The sequence below is a fragment of the Cucurbita moschata genome, unplaced genomic scaffold, assembly GCF_002738365.1.
Source record: "Cucurbita moschata cultivar Rifu unplaced genomic scaffold, Cmos_1.0 Cmo_Scf00004, whole genome shotgun sequence".
Classification (NCBI taxonomy): domain Eukaryota; kingdom Viridiplantae; phylum Streptophyta; class Magnoliopsida; order Cucurbitales; family Cucurbitaceae; genus Cucurbita; species Cucurbita moschata.
In genome coordinates this window covers 6,863,057-6,881,502 of record NW_019268520.1, presented here as the reverse complement: position 1 = coordinate 6,881,502, position 18,446 = coordinate 6,863,057, and the positions used below count along the sequence as shown (strand labels likewise).

The following is an 18,446-nucleotide window of genomic DNA, read 5'->3' as shown; positions in this document are numbered from 1 at the left end:
TTTTTAGGGTTCTTTTTTTTTTTTTTTTTTAATTGTAAAAGGTGTCTTTAAATTGCGGAGAATACAGAGAACATGTAGAAAACCTATCATTTATGCAAAGAAATCTCTTACAAATTGTTACTATTGACAACGACCCTTTTAGCTTCTTGCTGCTACCATTGAATGGAATCCCATGCCTTCCATTATCTCCAGCATAGCCTTCTGATAATCAGGTAGAAACTTCTCTTCTAATAATGGTTTTTTCAAACGGAATTACGGATGCTCCATTCTATTAGATACACACTTATCCTTTGCTCTGTTCAGTGCCTTCTTCACCTTTTAGAGGACTTCCTGTTGGTGACCCTTCAACACTTCCTCCCTCTCTTCAAACACCTGGCCCTGGGAAAAGACGTCAAACCCATTCTGTATGAAAATTTTCACATGCCTGAATGGTTTCAGATTCATGGATATCCTTTAGCACAAGATTTACGAGACGGATAGTAGCTAGCATGTTCGAGTGGATCATGCTATGAAGTCAGTCTGCACATTCTTTCCACTTAGAGCTTTAGTAGATGAAGTAAGAAGAAATTCATGAAATGTGTCCACATTGTATGTTATTTCCATCTTAGGTTGAAATAATGTCCTTCGCAAATTGAATACCATATTCCTGTTTACTTAGTTTATATTAGTATATACTCCAACACGAAATTACAAGTCCTGTTATCTGGGCAAACAAATGGCCATTGCATGAACTCCAGTGGGCTGATCCGTGGAAAGGAAAAGGCCCATAAAAGGTTATAACGAAGGAAAATAAGGGCCTGTTTGTTTGGCATCTTTTTGAACAGAACAGAAGTGACAGCGATGACACATTTTGAGTAGCAACAGAGAAGTTGCCATTTGGCATTGGATAAGTTGAGACTTGAGACTGTAAGGAGGGAAGCGATGGCGGTACAGCTCACCCATCTTTACGGTACACCCATAAGGCAACGGCCAACGCCGCCGCTCACCGGGCGGAGGACTGCCATATCTCAGGTGAGAGCCGTCGCCGAAAATGCTCAGGAGCTCCTGAAGTCTGGCGAGGTTCAGGCAATTAGGCCGAAGGAAGCAGTGACGGCCATAGATTCGGAGGGGTTTAGACTTTTGGACATAAGACCGGCATGGGAGTGGGAGAAAGCTAGAGTGAGAGGGTCAGTGCATGTGCCGCTGTTTGTGAAGGACGAGGATAATGGTCCTATTGGTCTTTTGAAGAAATGGGTGCATTTTGGCTACATTGGACTTTGGACTGGCCAATACCTGACGACCTTGAATCCTGATTTTATTCGTGAAGTGGAGGCGGCTGTTCCTGATAAGAACGCCAAGCTCCTTGTGGCTTGTGGCGAAGGGCTAAGGTGAGATTTTTAGTTTTTGCAATTCAATCCACTCTTAGTGGCTGATTTCTTGTGGCTGCAGGCTGCCAACGTTTCTTCGGCTAATTCCTTAGAACTTCAGTTTTGGAAGAAACGAACACTAAGGATTGGTAATTTTGTGCCATTAGATACAGAGAAAAACTAGGAAATTGTTATTTGATCAATATATTTATTTCTTACTTCTTAGCTAGTGGTGGTCACATTATAAATAATTTCTTTTATAGTTTTAAGATAACCCTCAGTGTAGAAATACTTTTCGCTTTTAGTGAATTTGCAGAATAAGGTACTCTTTAGACTTACCTTTGGCATAAAGAAAAGTTACTTTCTAAAATATGAAGTTGAACTAGAATTTTGGATAAAACGCCATTTTGTCTTTGGCTTCTTATCATACAAGCTTTAATGTGTATTTTTAGTATATGAACTTCGTAAGAATCTAAGTTGTTTGAAGTTTAAATTTTTGTTTAATTGTTCTATATAGACATTCCTGCCCACTGCACATTTTCACAGAGTATAAACATAATATGTAAATATTTAACCTTACGGTGAATTCTTGTCTTCTTGGTCAGGTCTTTGGTCGCAGTGGTGAAGTTGTACAAAGAAGGATACAAGAACTTGGGGTGGCTGGCTGGAGGCTTCAATCGTGCCAATGAGAGCGACTTCCCGGCCGTCGAAGGGCCAGAGAAACTACAATACGCAACAATCGGAGGAGTTTCTTACTACTTCCTCCAATTGCTTATCCTCTTGCAAGCGGTGGGTAAGAACAGCTGAGACCATCCATATTCGCTTCTAATTCCTTTTGGGTTTTTTTTTTTNTTTTTTTTTTTTTTTTTTTTTTTTTTTTTTTTTTTTTTTTTTTTTTTGTGTATAATTTCTCAATTACATTGTTCTGAATCGAAGCTAAATAGCTTGAAGCAAGTTGAAGGAATGCATGTAGGGATTGTTGTCATAATCTTGAGAAATCCAATACATTCAAAGGTGTAAAAAATCCATCAGAAATGAAACACAGAGGATTGTTGAAGTAACATTATAATTGAAGATGTTCTAGAAGGAATAAAGAGGGGATTTGAAAGCCATTCAATCCAAACAGGAAATCGAAGTCCTTATAGCTAGCTATATGTTTAGACGTAAATTGCTAGAAACTATAAGTTCCCAGATCCAACACACGCAGAATCCACGGAGAAGATAACCTACTCCGATCTACTGGCGAACCTTTCAACCTTGTCGTTCAAGTTCAGTCCGACCATTGCCTCGCCGAGCCCACAGCTCACTTCCGCCAGCACCTCTGGATCGTTGTAATGAGTAACGGCCTGGACAATCGCTCTGGCTCGTTTCGCTGGGTCGCCGCTCTTGAACACGCCGGACCCGACGAACACGCCGTCACAACCGAGCTGCATCATCAGCGCTGCATCGGCTGGCGTCGCTACACCACCGGCGGCAAATTGAACTACCGGGAGCCTCCCAAGCTGCTTCGTCTGCAGCACCAAATCGTACGGCGCAGCAAGCTTCTTGGCGAACGTGAAGACCTCATCGTCATCCATGTTCCTCAGCAGCCTGATATCCCCCATCACGGACCGCACGTGACGCACCGCCTCAATGATATTGCCGGTGCCGGCCTCGCCCTTGGTTCTGATCATCGCCGCACCTTCGCGAATGCGCCGCAGCGCCTCGCCAAGGTTACGGCAGCCGCAGACGAAGGGAATGCGGAAATTGTGCTTGTTGATGTGGTTTTCCTCATCGGCGAGAGTAAGCACCTCGCTCTCATCCACATAGTCGATACCAATGGCCTCCAGAATTTGTGCTTCAACGAAATGACCGATTCGAGCCTTCGCCATGACCGGAATCGTGACCGCTTGTTTGATTTCCTTAATGAGTTGAGGGTCGCTCATTCTGGCGACGCCGCCTTGGGCTCGGATGTCAGCGGGGACTCGTTCAAGGGCCATGACGGCGCAGGCTCCCGCCTCTTCAGCAACGCGAGCCTGCTCGGCGTTGACGACGTCCATAATGACGCCGCCGCGGAGCATTTGAGCCAATCCGACTTTCACGGAGAAGGGGGATTGCTTTGTCTCGGTGAGAGCTCCGTTCCCGTACACAGCTACAACTCCAGATCCTGCCATTTTCGCCGGGAAATGAAACTACAGGGAAACACTGAAGACCGGAATTAGAAAAATCCGCAGTAAGGCGGCGTATAAGAAAGCGAGAGAGAAGGGTGAGGATTCAGGAAATGACGAGAAACTGAGGCAGGGAAAGCTGCTTTAAGTAATGGTTGTTCTGGAATGATCTTATCGAGATGCGTAGACCATACGTCGAGCCTACGCGCGTGGAATATATGGAAATGGGGTCCACAGAGTCGTCGATATTTGAAAAAAAAGTATTCGAATCCAACGGTTGTAAACAAGAGATCGGGAGCTTTAGAGTGTAGGTGGCTTCCATGTTTATCAGCTGTAATTGAAGCCACGGATTTTGATGCATGAAGCCCTCGGTATTCGCACTCTGAATGTCCATACGTGGGAACCGATTGTTCACTTTTTCCTTCTTTTTTTTTTTTCTTTTATCTTTTTATTTTTCTTTAACTTCATAAATTCGATAATTTTATATCGAAAATATCTATAAAAGTAACTCCCGCTCAATGAATCATCCTTGAGAAAAGAAAAAAAATCTATTTTTTCATCCAATTATACAGGGTGTTTTGAATAAGTTTTCTTGTTTAAAAATAAAATGCCTATTTGAAAAATACTTTGCTTCACGGCCGAATCTAAACGTGTCTCTAAAACCCTATTGAAGTATCGGTATAATTAAATTGATCGATAGTTCACATAGAATGTATACCAAATATTTGAGGACCACAATTTTCATATATACTTCTCTAACTTTCAGTGTTTTGGTTGTTAAAGCCAAAATGGAATTACAACACATTTTTCATGCTTACTGGTTTTCTTTATTTTGGCTTTATTCTCATTCTTTAGCTTCTTCCTCCCTTTTGTTGTCTTTTTTTTTTTCTCTTCCAACTCAAAGAACAATGAGCAACAATTAAAAAAAAGAGAGAGAGAGAGAGAGAAATATATATATATATATATATATATATATATATATATATGAATTGATAACTACAAAATAATAATAATAATAATTAGTAAAATAATGAATATGTCAAAAGGGTAGATTATGATTAGATAAAAAATAATCTTATAATTTTATGGGTAAACAAAATTACATAGGTTAAATGAATATGGAACATTTTTCAATCACTATTTTTATAAGCCTTAAAAGTTAAAAGTTTAAATTCTTACTTAGCCTACATTTCAATTTTTCTTTAACTAGGTTTTTTTTTTATTTTTTTATTTTGCCAATTTAGGACCATTCTACTCCCCTATTTATTTATTTAAAAAAAAAAAAAAACTTGAGATGTTTACTTTTGAAATTAATAGTAACAATTTAAATAAAACTTTTTTTTTGGAAGATTTAAATATAAACACATAATTGATAATCAACTCCACAGAGATGTCAATAGGAATTTATTACTCATCAATATTATACTTTTTACACCTAAAAATAAAGAAACAAGATGAGATAGAACATACTTTTATTTTTTAAAAAAATCAAATAGCCATTAAAATTTTAACTTTGGCTTTAAGAATTTCTACTGTAAGTATCAAACTCGAGACAATAATTTTTTATTTAAAAGAATTTAGCTTTCTAAGAAGTAAGAATAAATAAAGTTTTTTCTTTTAAAAGTTAATTATTTATATACAATCAAGATACGACCAAATAAGTCTTTTTTCTTTAATTCTGAGGCGCATTTAGAATTCACTAAAAAAAAAATCTTTTAAACTTTAAAAAGGGAACAAAATAATGTCTAATTTTGTGTTAATTGGTCGACCAAGTAAAATAAGGTATTATATTAAATACAATTTGTACTAAAAAAAATAATTTAATTGAAGAAAAATGGAATTTATAATTGGAAATTGAATTATTAAAAAATGAATATTATTGGTTGGGATGAAGCAAATGCAGTGTGCCTCTCATTCCCAATCTTCCATCACCCTCTTTCCTCTCCACAATTAACAAAGCTTAAAAAATTTAGAAAAAAGAGTGTGAGAGAGAGAGAGAGAAAGAGAGAGAGAGAGACGTGTTCCACTTGGTTTTCACTCCATCCTTTTATTTTTGTATTTATTATTCTTTTTTAAGATTCTTTTCGTTTTGTTTCTTATTAAATTAAATTACAAATAAAATCTAAAAAATTTTAAGTCCAGATAAATAGGTCGGTCTTCTAACTTTAATATATGTGTCTAATATATTTAACAAAATTAATTTAATAAATAAAAAATTCTAAACAAAAATTAAAAGCTTAATAGTCTATTACAAATTAATAGAAAACTAAATAATTGTAATTTGTTGTTGATTTAAGTCCCAATGCCATCAATTACGTCAAACTCCCTTTGTTTCTACTTTGCTTTATTTATTTATTTAAGTTTAATTTTGATTGGTCGTACAATGGAGTCAAAATTATGAAATAAAATATGTATTGTTAATTCCTAGGGTTAAAAGTGGGGGAAAGATGCTATCCGAATACAATTTCTCTTCATATTATTTAATTGTTTTTTCAATATACCTTAAGATAAAACATTGGATCTAAATTAATCATTCACTAACCTCTTGAGACCAATTAATTAAACTTAATTCAGTGGATCAATACATAGCCTAAACCATTAATAAATATATCTCCAATAAAATATACCTAACTAGATAGGTTTAAACTTTAAACGTGTACTAATAAAATTTAAAAATTAAAAATTAAAATCAGCTTCACACGAATTAATAATTTATTTATTTAGCTTAGTTCTGATACACACAGACAAGCACACAAACAGCATATACCTATTTCATAAGGTTTATTTATTTAATTAGAAAAGGAAAAGAAAGGAAAAACTAAATCTCAAATGCTACACGTGATGGGCTACTTCGATCGATAAAGAAGCCCATTAATCTGTAGGAGTGGGCTGAGCCCATTACTGTGTTGGATCCCAAAAGTAGCAGTCAAGGACTTTTATTCCTTTTAGGCCTGCATTTACACGTCATCATTTCAACACTGAGTTAGTTTTAAAATATATATTTAAAATGGGATAGATTTTCAATTAATTAATTGAGTTTCAAATTTAAAATTTCTAATTATATTTATTTAGTACATAAATAAACTTTCAGTTTTTAATTTAATAAATCTATAATATATTTATACTTATTTCTTATTTTAATTAAAAATAAATCTATTAGATATAAATTTTAGATTTTGATCAATTAAATATTATTATTTTAACTATTTCATATAAAATTTTGTTATTTTTATTACTCTAACTAAATTCCAAGGAGTATTTATTATTTTTATTATTTATAAATGATAAAAAAAAAAAATCGAATGAAAATTCCAACCTTAATCCATATGCCTACGTTTGCAAGGGAGATGTGAGAGATCCATTCCCATTCACACAACTGAGAGTCAATACATGCAAAAACATTTAATCGTGGACTAAAATAAATGAAAATAATAATAATAATAATAATAATAATCCACTTCGTATGATGTAAACGAAGAATCGATTACCATTGCCTTGCAGAGCTGGATGGCTTAGTGGGACTACCAAATTCAATAGGCAATTCTTTCCAGTGCAAACTTGGTTCCCAGTCTGCCTCTTCCAAAACCTTACAAATTTCCTCTGCAACTATCTGGCTCCCTTCTGCTGTGAAATGAATGCCATCCCTGAAATAACCACAAACAACTCATTCAATCCATTCAAAAAGGATCAAAGATGATCCTCCTCTGTGAACTATAACTACTAACGTGAAGCAAGAAGTGAGCCAGTCATCTCTCTTTTGAATTGCACTCCACACATCTATGCATTTCACGTCAATCTTCTTGCAAAGTTCTTTACAAGCCTCCGCGTACTTACGACATGATTCCAGTGTTCGACATTTCGCGTGTTCCTCGCTGGATCAATCAGGACATAAAATGAGGCATTGGGGTTTAAAAAGCGAGCATGTTCATAACAAAATATGCATATATCAATATGAGCACACCTCAGTTTTTCTTTAATTAGAGCATAGCTCACGGGCGGAGCTGTGAGGAAGATGACTCGGGTTTTCTCCGAGAGGCTCTGACAAATGTTTTAGACGAATAAGCAGAGAAATATTTTGATTGATGCAAAGATTAAGAGTATATTAACAGTTCACCTTGAGATGAATGCCTATCTTCTTCATGTTCTCTACGTATTCAGGAAGTGGCACCAAAGTCTTCTGGGAAGAAGGGAAAGGAAGCACTGCATCATTGCCACCAAAGTAGACTATCACCAATGAAGGTTGAATGGCACTGTCCTGAGAGGCAACATATCTTTAAAACATTAGCTTCAAAATATCCACCCACTTGAACAAAAACATGATATGAAACATGTTTTTATTAAGAATGTTCATCTAAAAACACATCGACAAGAGCTTATGAGTTTACGGTTTGATTTAACATGGTATCGGAGCAGAAAGACCGACCCAAAACACAATTAATACCAACAGTCGCTAGCAGAATCTGGTGCTAATTTTTAAAGCCATGAAGGGGTTTCATGCTGTCTTCACAGAACCACACTATTCATTGGTAAACATGAACTACTACTGTTCAAGAAGACTGTCAGAAATAGCAAATTTTGGTTTCAAGACATTTTGCAAAAGGCCAATTCAATTATCTTACTGTTTTTTCAATCCTTGAACTAGAGTTTCAGCAACACAGCAATGTACCTTTGGAAAGACATGATGCAAAACCTGTAGAGCCTGCCTAGAATTCCAACCACTATAGCCGCGTAGCAAGATATCTGCCTGTGGAGTTGCAGAGGAACTTAATCAGGATACCAACAAAGGTATGAGATCTACAAATTGTGCTCTCAGTACGGATCAAAATCTCATCAAACGAACGAAGGAAATAGTTAGAAATCCGCAAGAACTTTCCAAACCATTGAAGGGAAGCCAACGGTGAGAACATGCCAAGGAAAGTCATCACGCATGTTTTAGAATAAAAATCAATCACAGTCCATTTTGAACCTGAAATTTTTAAATAGTAGCCATTCTGGTCTATTGTTCGCAAAAATTTATCCACAACATGACCACAAGCATGCCACATTTCAAGAGATTCGTTCAGGAGGTCAATATGCCATTTTCGATAATTAAACTTCATTCGAACAAAAAGAAACCAGCAAGAATAAACATAGAAACATGAAACGAAGCGGAAACAAGAAAGAACCAGAAATCTCCAGAGAGACTAAGAACATATACCCTGCGGGAGTACAAATCGGCAATAATAGAACCCCATCCGCCATTGCCAAAGCTCAATTGAACTATGGAAGAACCAAATAGCACAAAAAGAGGTCTCGCAGGCCCAACCATTTTCGCTAATCCAGGCCAGACTGAAGCAAACGACGACTACAAATTAAGCATAAAGCAAAACGAACTGTAATTCTATACAGAACTATAGGCCTGATTAAAGAGATTGCAGAGCAGAGAAATCGAACCACGTCCAATTATTGATCTGACTCCGGAGTACGACTGTCTCTACCGCTGCAGAAGAACAGCCTCTCACAATTTAATTTTCCGTCTCATGGACCTTATTAGACAAATCCCCCACCCATTTTATAGGGAAAATTACTGATCTAACCGCCCATTATAAGAAATTTTTGGAGGGTTAAGAAAAATATGTAGTGTTATCTTCTTAAAAAAAAAAAACAATTATCACTTTTTAAAATTTTAGTAATTAACAGACAGGAATATTAACATTTATATACTAATTTATAATTTAGCCAGATTTCAAATACTTTTTTATCCTTATTCGTGATTTCAAATTTTAAACATTTACTTATAAGGTTTGACTTAAAAAAAAAAAAAAAAAAAAAAACATAAAATAATTTTAGATTGTAAAATTATATTAAATACCAAAAACAATTACATTTTAAAAGTTTAAGAAAAGTGTGGGAATGCCGACCACTTGCGAAAAAGAACATCAATTCCTGAAAAACATGTTGTTTCCTTTTAAATCGTAGGAAATTTGTGACCTTATATTCCCAAAACAAAAACAAAAACAAAACCATCAACTATTCTAAAAAAGTAACGCCTATCAAATCAACCATATTATTTATTTTATTATTTCATTAATTCAGACATTTTATTTATCAGTTTTTATGTTAAATGGAATATAAACTTTAAAATTTATTTATCGATTTAATTGTTCGTATATCAAATAGATAGATTCAAATTACGAAGTCTTAGTACTAAATTTGTATGCATTAGTTTCAGCGGCGAGCGAGTGAAACATGGTTGAGATTCAAGGAATCAAGAGAAAGGAACTGCATATTGCATGGGACACAGACAACAAGTGTTTGGATGTCTGGATCTCGGTTCCAGTGCAATGGAAGTGGAAGACCAAATTCTTTTACTTTGTTCATGTTCTGATTTCTTTCCTTTTAGTTAATTTTTTTTTATATATTAAACTTGCCTCCTTATTATTATTATTATTTGGGCCGAGATAGAAGTAAAACTGGGCCAGGGGAATAGAAATATTGGGCCGAAGCCCAACAAGCTCCCGAACGTACGCCGTCATGAAAAATATCTGGCTGCAACTTGGGACCCACCTGTCAGCTGTCGATTTCCGATTGGGATATTTAGGCTTTGTTAACAGGTATCTGCTTCTATTCGTTTGGTCTATTGGTGTTTCATCATTTCCGTGTCTCTGTTTAGTGGTTACTCTGGCTTTCCTACCTATCTCCCTGCCTCGTAAGCTCTACAGAATCGGTTTCGTTCAGGATGCGGGAAGAAAAGAAGCCAGGAATTGTGTGGCGGAATATTGGACACCTTGAAGCTTCTGATCATCGAAGCTTCAGCACTGCCGACAGTCAACCACTGTGGAATAGCAACAAGCGATTTGGCGCCAGTGGTGGTAGTGATAGTGATGGCAATGGTAGTAGCTTTACATTTGCCTGCATTACTGTTGTGGAAAAGAGAAACCGGAAGGAGTTCGCGCCGACGCCGGCTCAGCTGCTCAAGCATCCATTGTCAGTTCTAGCCTTGGTGCACAGAGAAGCAACGCTCTTCGTCGCTGCCGCCGTATCGGGGGCGGTCGCTAAGACTGCGACAGCTCCTCTAGACAGAATCAAGCTTCTTATGCAGGTTATAGCCTCGCTGTTCGTCTCCAGCAACTTCGCTTTTTCGTCAATTGAATTGGATTCATATCGCAAAGTAGCATTTCTTTAGCTATGTTTTACGGCAACAGTCTCCATTTTATTTGTAGAATTTTAACGCGGAAATCTCTTAGATAACCTATATTGTACGGCCACTGCTATTTTAGTTTTCGGTCCTCTTGTAGGCATCTATAAGTTCATTTTAGGATGAATGCATAGAAATTCGGATCTCCTTACGTGTTTTAAGCATACACTGTATTAAGAGAGGTCTCGCTAATTCATCTAACTTGTTTTGTACTCTGAATTCGCTTGTTTGCAGACTCATGGAGCAAGAATTGCGCAAGAAGGAGCTAAGAAGTCGATTGGTTTTATCGAGGTATGATAAGAAGCACCTTAATTGGCACTTCAACGTCTATTTATTTATTTATTTGCGTTGATGATTCTTGGTGCCACATCAATATGTCAAGGTGTTAGCAAATTGTTTTTGTATATTTTTAACATCTTCAATGTTTCTTAGCTACTCTCCATTGAAGATAGACAGATTAGAGGCGTCATTTAATTGCTAAATCTTCATGGTTTTTAACGTATTAGTATCAACTCTAAAGGACACTGCTATCTGTGTTGATTGGTGGTTTGCATGGACGAATTGCAGGCAGTGGCAACCATAATAAAGGTGGAAGGAGTTAGAGGACTTTGGAAAGGCAACTTTCCTCAGGTTGTTGCTTTCAGTTGATTTTTTTATTAATATTATTCTTTTAGTGTTGTCGGTGAGTTTTATGAGCTCTAGAACAATTATACCTATGGACATTATTAATGTCCAAACATAATCTTGCTTTCCTGATGTATTGCTGATTTGTTAGTTTAACATTCTGAAACGCAATACCTGGTTATGGTTTGCCTTCTACGTTCCAGGTTATACGCATCATACCATATAGTGCTATCCAACTCTTTGCGTATGAAAACTTTAAGGTAAAGTTTGTATCTCAAGATGAATCTTAAACAGAAATCAAATATGGTGAAACTCTGTCATATATACCAGAATTTATAGAACTTTTTCAGGGGAGAAGATGACAAACTTTCTGTGATTGGAAGACTTGCTGCTGGTGCTTGTGCTGGCATGACATCCACCTTCGTAAGCATGACATATCTTATTCGTTAATTTTTCGTTTTCATTGTTTTATTTTTCAAGGCTGCAACTTCCTAACTCTTCTTCAATTGAATATCTTCCTTGGAAGATTTTCAGATTAAAAAGAAGAAGAGGAAATAAATCAGATTATGACTTTTCAATTTTGGCTTCCTGACTGGCCTTTCTTGTGTGCATTATTAATCAATCTTATCTTCATAGATGACATATCCATTAGATGTTTTGAGGTTACGCATGGCAGTTGACCCTGGGTTTCGAACGGCATCTGAGGTTGCTCGACTTGCCCTTCTATATATATATAGAAATTTTTCATATGTAAATTATGGATAATTTTTGGTTTCTAGATAGCCTTGAGTATGCTACGAGAGGAAGGCATTACATCCTACTACAGTGGTCTTGGACCATCCCTTTTTGGCATAGCTCCTTACATTGCCGTGAACTTTTGCATTTTTGACTTGTAGGTGCTCATTGGTTCTTTCTTGTATTACCTTCAATGAAAATAAGATCTTGCTCTTTAATGATATGTTTTGTGTACAACAGGGTAAAAAAATCTTTTCCAGAAGAAACTCAAAGGAGAACTCAAACATCTTTATTCACAGCCTTGCTTTCAGCATCCCTAGCTACACTCATGTGCTATCCTTTGGATACTGTGAGAAGACAGATGCAAATGAAGGGTACACCTTACAACACAGTTTTCGATGCTTTTGCAGGTGATTTAGTATTAGTTCCTTTTAAGTTTGAAGTAAAATTACATATCTTCTTTGGGCTTTCCCTTTCGAGCTTCCCCTTTCGAGCTTTCCCTCCAGACTTTAAAATGCGTCTACTAGGGGAAGGTTTCCACACCCTTTATGAAGGGTATTTTGTTCTCCTCTCCAACCCAGGTGGGACATCACAATCCACCCCCTTTAGGGCTCAGCGTCCTTACTGGCACTCGTTCTTTTCTCCAATTAATGTGGGACTGCCATCAAATCTACCCCCTTCGGGGCCCAGCGTCCTTACTGGCATACCACCTTGTATCTATCCCCTTCGGGGAACAACCTACTCGCTGGCACATGGTCCGATGTCTGGCTCTGATACAATTTGTAACGACCTAAATCCACCGCTAATAGATATTGTCTTATTTGGGCTTTTCCTTTCGAGCTTCCCTTCAAGGCTTTAAAACGTGTCTGTTAGGGGAAGGTTTCCACACCCTTATAAAGGGTGTTTTGTTCTCCTATCTGACCAACGTGGAACATCGCTGTACATGATAACAATAATTATTATTAGGAGTGAAATCTGGGAATGCTTGGAGACTAAAACGCTCTGACATACAAAATTTATGTGCTTGTTCAATGTCTAAATTTTCTTGTTGAGTTGTAGCTTAGGAATCATTCCCTCAATCTGAATTGATGTTTGATGCAGGTATATGGGATGGAGATGGATTTATTGGATTTTACAGGGGTTTACTGCCCAACTTCCTGAAGAATTTACCTAGCAGCAGGTTTATTTCATATCCGAATAACCCAGAGAATTTCCCTTTATTTTTTCTTTTTTATTTATTATTTATTTTTTTGTTGTTGTTGAATATTTTAACTAACCTTAAAATTCTCGGCACTCTTTCTTTCATGAAATTGTTTCCACTCTTGTTCTTGGGTTACCTCCCTTCCTTTCTTTTACTGCAGCATCAAGCTTACCACATATGACTTTGTCAAGCGGCTTGTTGAGACCAGTGAAAATGAGTACCAGAGAATCATCAAGGAAAATCGTGAAAAGCATAATCAGAAGTTCAGTGATTAAATTTTCCTGAATATCTGTTCTTAGCGTATGGCTCTTCGCCATCCTTACCCATCAAGTTTTTGTTGCGGTTCAGTGGAAAGCCAGAGCTAGGTATGGTTTTTGGGTTTTGTAATTGCTAAAATAGAGATGTTGTATCATAGTTCAACCATTGCAGAGTGGGACCTTTGGAATGACAACCCTTTGGATACCAAACAAAAGCATGCACCTGCTAGAAAAGAATTCAGGTTTTTGTTAGGATACCAATTACATGGAACAAAAATATAACTGGATTGAAACATCAAAAGAGAGATTACAATATGAATAGGAGAGAGCTATCTCTCTCCCATGATCTATCTATTTTGGATCGTATTTTGGATCGTTAGGAGAAGAGCCTCGCATCAGCTAACTAAGGAGTTGATCATGGATTTATAAGTAACGAACACATCTTCATTGGTATAAGACCTCTTAGAAAAACCAAAAGCAAAGCCACGAGAGTTTATGTTCAAAATAGGACAGAGTTTCCAAAGTGATGCCTACTGCCCACTCAACATTAAATCCCCTTTCTTTTTAATCACCCCACCATAATAATGTTCCTAATATAACCCTTGCTATCCTTTAAACTTTCTAGCTCCTTATGGCAGAATAGATTTTGGACTTTAAAAGTGTCCAACAAGCTTTTGAATCTTTTATTTTATGTTTAACATGGAAACTTTCAATTATACGTATGAGATCTGGTAGAGAATAGTTAACCCAGGAGTTCCTCCAAATCTCTTCTAGCTGACTCTTGTTATTTTGGTATTAAACTTTGTATACCCGATTGCTTGGTTTTTCTATGACACCTATGCACAGTGGTTGCTTTTGAAACTTGAAGAACAATAATTGTTGTGATCGTAAAATGAAAGCAAAGCTGCCGTAGATTCTGCTAGATTGGATCACTTATTTTTTTCTTTGTTGTTGAGAATCCATATTTAACGTGTGCTTGCTGTTTTACCTTTTTCTAATCTGTATGAAGCAATGATTGGTGGAGGCTACTGAAGGCCGGACCCTCAATAATTTTACTTCTCATTCATTGATCTTCACATACAAGTGAGGTCTACCATTTTGTTGGGCAGAATCTCTGAAAATGTAGGCGATTTTACTGGTGTTTACTTACCATTTAATTTATTTTGGTTTGAAACATTTTGAAAATATTCTTGTAACTTTTAGCACCAAGTTTAGGGTTTTCGTCCTAATTTTTTATTATGGTATGATAAAACGATATAATCTTTGATTTATTTCTTGTCTTAGTTTGATTTTTCTTTTTTAACATTAAACTGTTTACTTGTTTTAGTCTATTTTTGTAAATGTTTGTAAATCTAATCCTAGGTTTTGAAAATTTTAAAAATTTAGATTTTATTTTGATGATTATTTAGTTTTTGAAAATAGTGATTATTTTTTTCACTTTTTTTTTTTACATTGCGTTCATCTTTCCTAGTTTATATTTGAATTATTAGTTGAATTCAAAAGGCAAAAACAAGTGTTTTAAAACTTTTTTTTTTCTAATTTTCAAAACTTTACATGAATTTTGAAATCATCGTTAGAAAGTTCTGGCCAAACAAAGAAATTCTATTTATAGGCTTATTTTTGAAAAAAAAATCTAATTAGTTAAAACAAAAAATCTTTTTTTTTTTTAATTCTGAAAAAAAAAAACCCATTTTGGTGGTTAGAACTTTCAAAATATATATTCTAACGTTCTTTTTACAATAAGAATAACTATTTTGTTGTTACGTATCTATACTGTATTAAAAATAATTAAAAAAAGTTTTAAGAAATTCTGAGTCAAACTGCAATCACCCATGTCACGCATGAAAATGTAAAATATTAGTAGATTTTACATTCACCTTATTAAATAAATATTATTTTATTTCATGAATTAAATAATTATTTTATCATTGGTAGTATACACGAAATTCTAGGAAATTTCTACAAGATATAACAAATAAATTATGTATAATAAAGCCATTAAAATGTGGGGCCCGCTCCACATACGGATGAGAATCAGTCATGCATGCTTGCCGCGTTTCATTGAAGGCGGCGACAAATATATCAGACCGTACACGTGTGAGGAATTGACGAAAGGCCATCAATCAATTTACACACAGCTTTTACTTTTATTATTATCGTCACACTGCAAGTGACGCAACTCCGCCACTGCTGCCCTAAGCAGGTGACAGGTCAGCGGAATCATGGCCCATAAGATATAACGAAGTCCAATGAGATTTGCAAGTTGAATGACTGTGACGGTACAGGGTGAGAATAGTAGGAGAGTGTGTAGGAATTTGGAGGCAAGTACGAGGGTATTTTGGTAAATTTAAGTATCTGGAATCTACCTGCTTCTTCGTGACTATTAAAGCAACTGAGGTGGTTCTGTTACGTGTTCGCTAAGCGAAAGCCAAGGCAGTCCCACTCCCCTTCTCCACGGCTGTTTCACTTCTCGAATTGGCAAATTTACTTTGGAAACCTTCTGGCGAAGAACTACACAGAAAGGGGATTTCCCAATTTCATAGGTTGGATTTCTCTCGGAGGTGTGCTGTTGAAGTCGAACGAGGCGTAAAGGAAATTTCGCTTGCAGATGGCAGAGGTAATTTTGTATTTTTGGCTGTGTTTGGGTTTCGTTTTTGTGTTCTTTTTGGTTTCTTCTGAATTGAATGGAGATTTATAGATTGATTTGAATTAGATAAGGTAGGAGTTGTCGCTGCTGATACTGGAAGTGGTGGATGGGAGTTTGAGTGTGGAAATCAAGTCAAAATGAGGAAATCTTTCAAGGATTCCCTTAAGGCACTCGAGGCTGATATTCAGTTCGCCAATACCTTGTAATCTCTCCATATGCTATTCCTTATTGTTTGATATTTTGTAATCCGTTTCTTGACAATCACTCTGGAGTCTGTCAGAACTGCTATTGCAATGTTCGCGTTTCTCACTGTCTGGAAATTATCCACTATGTTTGATTGATTTCTGTGATCGAAACTGCATCGAGTTTCAATAATTCGTATCTCAAGATCCAGGTTTTCTCCATGCCTAGATTAGATGCCACTCGTGTTGGATTCATTGCGTTAGAATTTGAAGTTCAGGAAAGTTGTTCTGAATATACAGTTCAATCGATATGCCGTCTAAGAGAGTTGCAAGTCTTATATTTTGCTCCTCAATATCTGTAAATTCTCTCATCTCTATGTGGATTAGAAATTGATCGCTTCGATCTTATTTCTTGAATTGTTCTGCTCCCGTACATGTATGTTGTTTCCTGCTCTAAGATTAATGGAATTGTTTATTTTAGATTCATTAATAAATGTTATGCACTTGATTTTCTGAATGTTAATTTTAATGGACATTTTCTTCCTTTTGCGTGGGTTATCTTGTATGTCTAGGTGGTTTTGTAAACTGTAGCATTGTCCTGCTAGTAGTTTTGTAAGTTATCTCGACTTCTCAGGATTGTGTGACTGCTAGTAGTCTGTAAGGTTTCTTTCAAATTTTGAGATTTTGTTACTTTTAGTGCACAATAGTTCCATCTGAGGTTCATTTAATTCGTAAGCATTGAAAAAAAGAACACTCAATTCTGAACAGGGCTTCTGATTATCCCAAGGAATACGGTGGAGCATGCCTTCAAATGAGATTATCATACAGTCCGGCTGCGCAGTTCTTTCTCTTCTTCGTGCAATGGACTGATTGCCACCTTGCTGGCGCTTTGGGTCTGCTCAGAATTCTGATATACAAGGTACGGCAACCTGCATGACAAAAATTTGACACTCATACCTCCTACATTGTCCGAGTGTGGTGATTGAAGTTGGTTCAAATTGATCACTCCTCAAAGATAAAAATCTTCAGAAGTAGCTTATCTTGTCAAGCTTGTGAATGTGCTAAATTTGTTTCAGGCATATGAAGATGGGAAGACTACCATGTCTATTCAGGAAAGAAAGGCTAGTCTCAAGGAGTTCTATGGTAAGTGGCTTAGAAGATAAAAGCTGGCCTTTCTTCAAATTGAGGTGTATTAAAATTTGTCTGTCTTGCGAATCCTATTTTTTAGTCTTGCAAATGCAGGGGTGATATTTCCTTCTCTGGTGCTACTTCAAAGAGGAACTAATGACATAGAAGATAGACAACATAGAGAAGCTTATGCGGCCAAATACAAAAGAAAAGATCAGTTGGACAAAGGAAAGATCTCTGAAATAGACTTGGAAAGAGAGGAAGAATGTGGTATTTGCATGGAGCTAAACAGCAAGGTTGTGTTGCCTACGTGCTGTCATTCAATGTGCATGAAGTGTTACAGGAGTTGGTAAGCTTTCTGCTGTTTCTTATGTGCTATCAGCTACTAACTATTTGGAGCTGATTTTTGCAACTTGTTATGTTACCTTTGTTTCAGGCGCGCTCGGTCTCAATCATGCCCCTTCTGCCGTGACAGTCTCAGGAGAGTCAACTCGGGAGATCTTTGGATCTGTACGAGTAGCACCGAAATTGTGGACTTGCCCTTCATCTCTAGTGAAAATTTGAAGAGGCTGTTTATGTTCATTGATAAGTTGCCTCTTATTGTCCCAGATCCAAAACTCATCTCTTATTATCTCAATCACTATTAGACATTCCAGGCTTGGACGACCGGAAGTAATTTGTATATAAAAAAAAAAAAACCCATTACATATGTTGTTGTGCATAATTCTTATCAATTCTATAATTTGATAGACTTGAAGCCTTTTGTGGTAGCTTCCAATTTTATGCATTTTTTAACCAATATGGCAGAAGCTATGTCGTTGAAGAAACTGACGATCATATATCGTTAAATGCACAGGAGTTCGGCACCCCCACGTGTAGGAGCAATGAAACAGGGTTTTCAATTTGGTTCTGTTCTGTTCTGTTTGTTCACAACTCACCAAACTACAATGGTTGAGAATTTGGAGTTGGATTTTCACTTTCCTTGCAGGTTCTGATCAAATT

General features: G+C 36.4%; 5 protein-coding genes across 13 annotated transcripts in view; 3 read left to right on the top strand and 2 right to left on the bottom strand.

Annotated features, from left to right (window-relative positions):
- Window positions 1-2,381, top strand: part of LOC111441647 (rhodanese-like domain-containing protein 10) — a 4,858-nt gene extending 2,477 nt beyond the window's left edge. The window contains exons 6-8 of one of the 5 annotated variants that reach the window (XR_002710203.1): window positions 830-1,367; window positions 1,952-2,208; window positions 2,247-2,381. Coding sequence is in view for 1 of the 5 variants with exons in the window: in XM_023078715.1 (XP_022934483.1) it covers window positions 922-1,367; window positions 1,952-2,153 (648 nt within the window). In the remaining 4 variants the exon portion in view is untranslated. Of the gene's footprint in view, window positions 1-41; window positions 1,368-1,951; window positions 2,209-2,239 lie in introns of those variants that run through there. The other 4 variants (XR_002710202.1, XR_002710201.1, XM_023078715.1 and 1 more) reach the window with 4 other exon arrangements.
- On the bottom strand, window positions 2,331-3,638 carry LOC111441643 (probable pyridoxal 5'-phosphate synthase subunit PDX1). The gene has a single exon (XM_023078706.1). The coding sequence runs from the start codon at window positions 3,497-3,499 to the stop codon at window positions 2,573-2,575; it is 927 nt and encodes a 308-aa protein (XP_022934474.1). The 5' UTR covers window positions 3,500-3,638; the 3' UTR covers window positions 2,331-2,572.
- A 2,553-nt stretch (window positions 3,639-6,191) lies between these two features.
- On the bottom strand, window positions 6,192-9,012 carry LOC111441645 (GDSL esterase/lipase At2g38180-like). Of its 2 annotated transcripts, none has more exons than XM_023078712.1 (9): window positions 8,927-9,012; window positions 8,691-8,821; window positions 8,160-8,237; window positions 7,608-7,748; window positions 7,455-7,531; window positions 7,219-7,365; window positions 6,982-7,137; window positions 6,810-6,869; window positions 6,192-6,444 (listed from the first exon to the last, which is right to left on the bottom strand). In XM_023078712.1, exons 2-8 carry the CDS (start codon window positions 8,799-8,801, stop codon window positions 6,824-6,826), a joined length of 756 nt encoding a protein of 251 aa, XP_022934480.1. In that variant the 5' UTR covers window positions 8,802-8,821; window positions 8,927-9,012; the 3' UTR covers window positions 6,192-6,444; window positions 6,810-6,823. The 2 variants fall into 2 exon arrangements, with proteins under 2 accessions (XP_022934480.1, XP_022934481.1); XM_023078713.1 differs by having other exon boundaries at window positions 6,243-6,444; window positions 6,810-6,823.
- A 1,107-nt stretch (window positions 9,013-10,119) lies between these two features.
- On the top strand, window positions 10,120-13,739 carry LOC111441640 (probable envelope ADP,ATP carrier protein, chloroplastic). The gene is made up of 10 exons (XM_023078702.1): window positions 10,120-10,574; window positions 10,905-10,961; window positions 11,238-11,300; window positions 11,498-11,554; window positions 11,634-11,717; window positions 11,931-11,999; window positions 12,074-12,186; window positions 12,270-12,439; window positions 13,131-13,209; window positions 13,391-13,739. The coding sequence occupies exons 1-10, from the start codon at window positions 10,212-10,214 to the stop codon at window positions 13,503-13,505; spliced, it is 1,170 nt and encodes a 389-aa protein (XP_022934470.1). The 5' UTR covers window positions 10,120-10,211; the 3' UTR covers window positions 13,506-13,739.
- A 2,170-nt stretch (window positions 13,740-15,909) lies between these two features.
- LOC111441644 (E3 ubiquitin-protein ligase RNF8-like) lies at window positions 15,910-18,214 on the top strand. Of its 4 annotated transcripts, none has more exons than XM_023078708.1 (6): window positions 15,910-16,104; window positions 16,206-16,336; window positions 17,085-17,235; window positions 17,393-17,459; window positions 17,559-17,793; window positions 17,881-18,214. In XM_023078708.1, exons 1-6 carry the CDS (start codon window positions 16,096-16,098, stop codon window positions 18,089-18,091), a joined length of 804 nt encoding a protein of 267 aa, XP_022934476.1. In that variant the 5' UTR covers window positions 15,910-16,095; the 3' UTR covers window positions 18,092-18,214. The 4 variants fall into 4 exon arrangements, with proteins under 4 accessions (XP_022934476.1, XP_022934477.1, XP_022934478.1 ...); XM_023078709.1 differs by having other exon boundaries at window positions 16,201-16,336; XM_023078710.1 differs by lacking the exon at window positions 15,910-16,104 and adding an exon at window positions 16,889-16,928 and having other exon boundaries at window positions 16,201-16,336.
- Window positions 18,215-18,446: the final 232 nt, after the last annotated feature.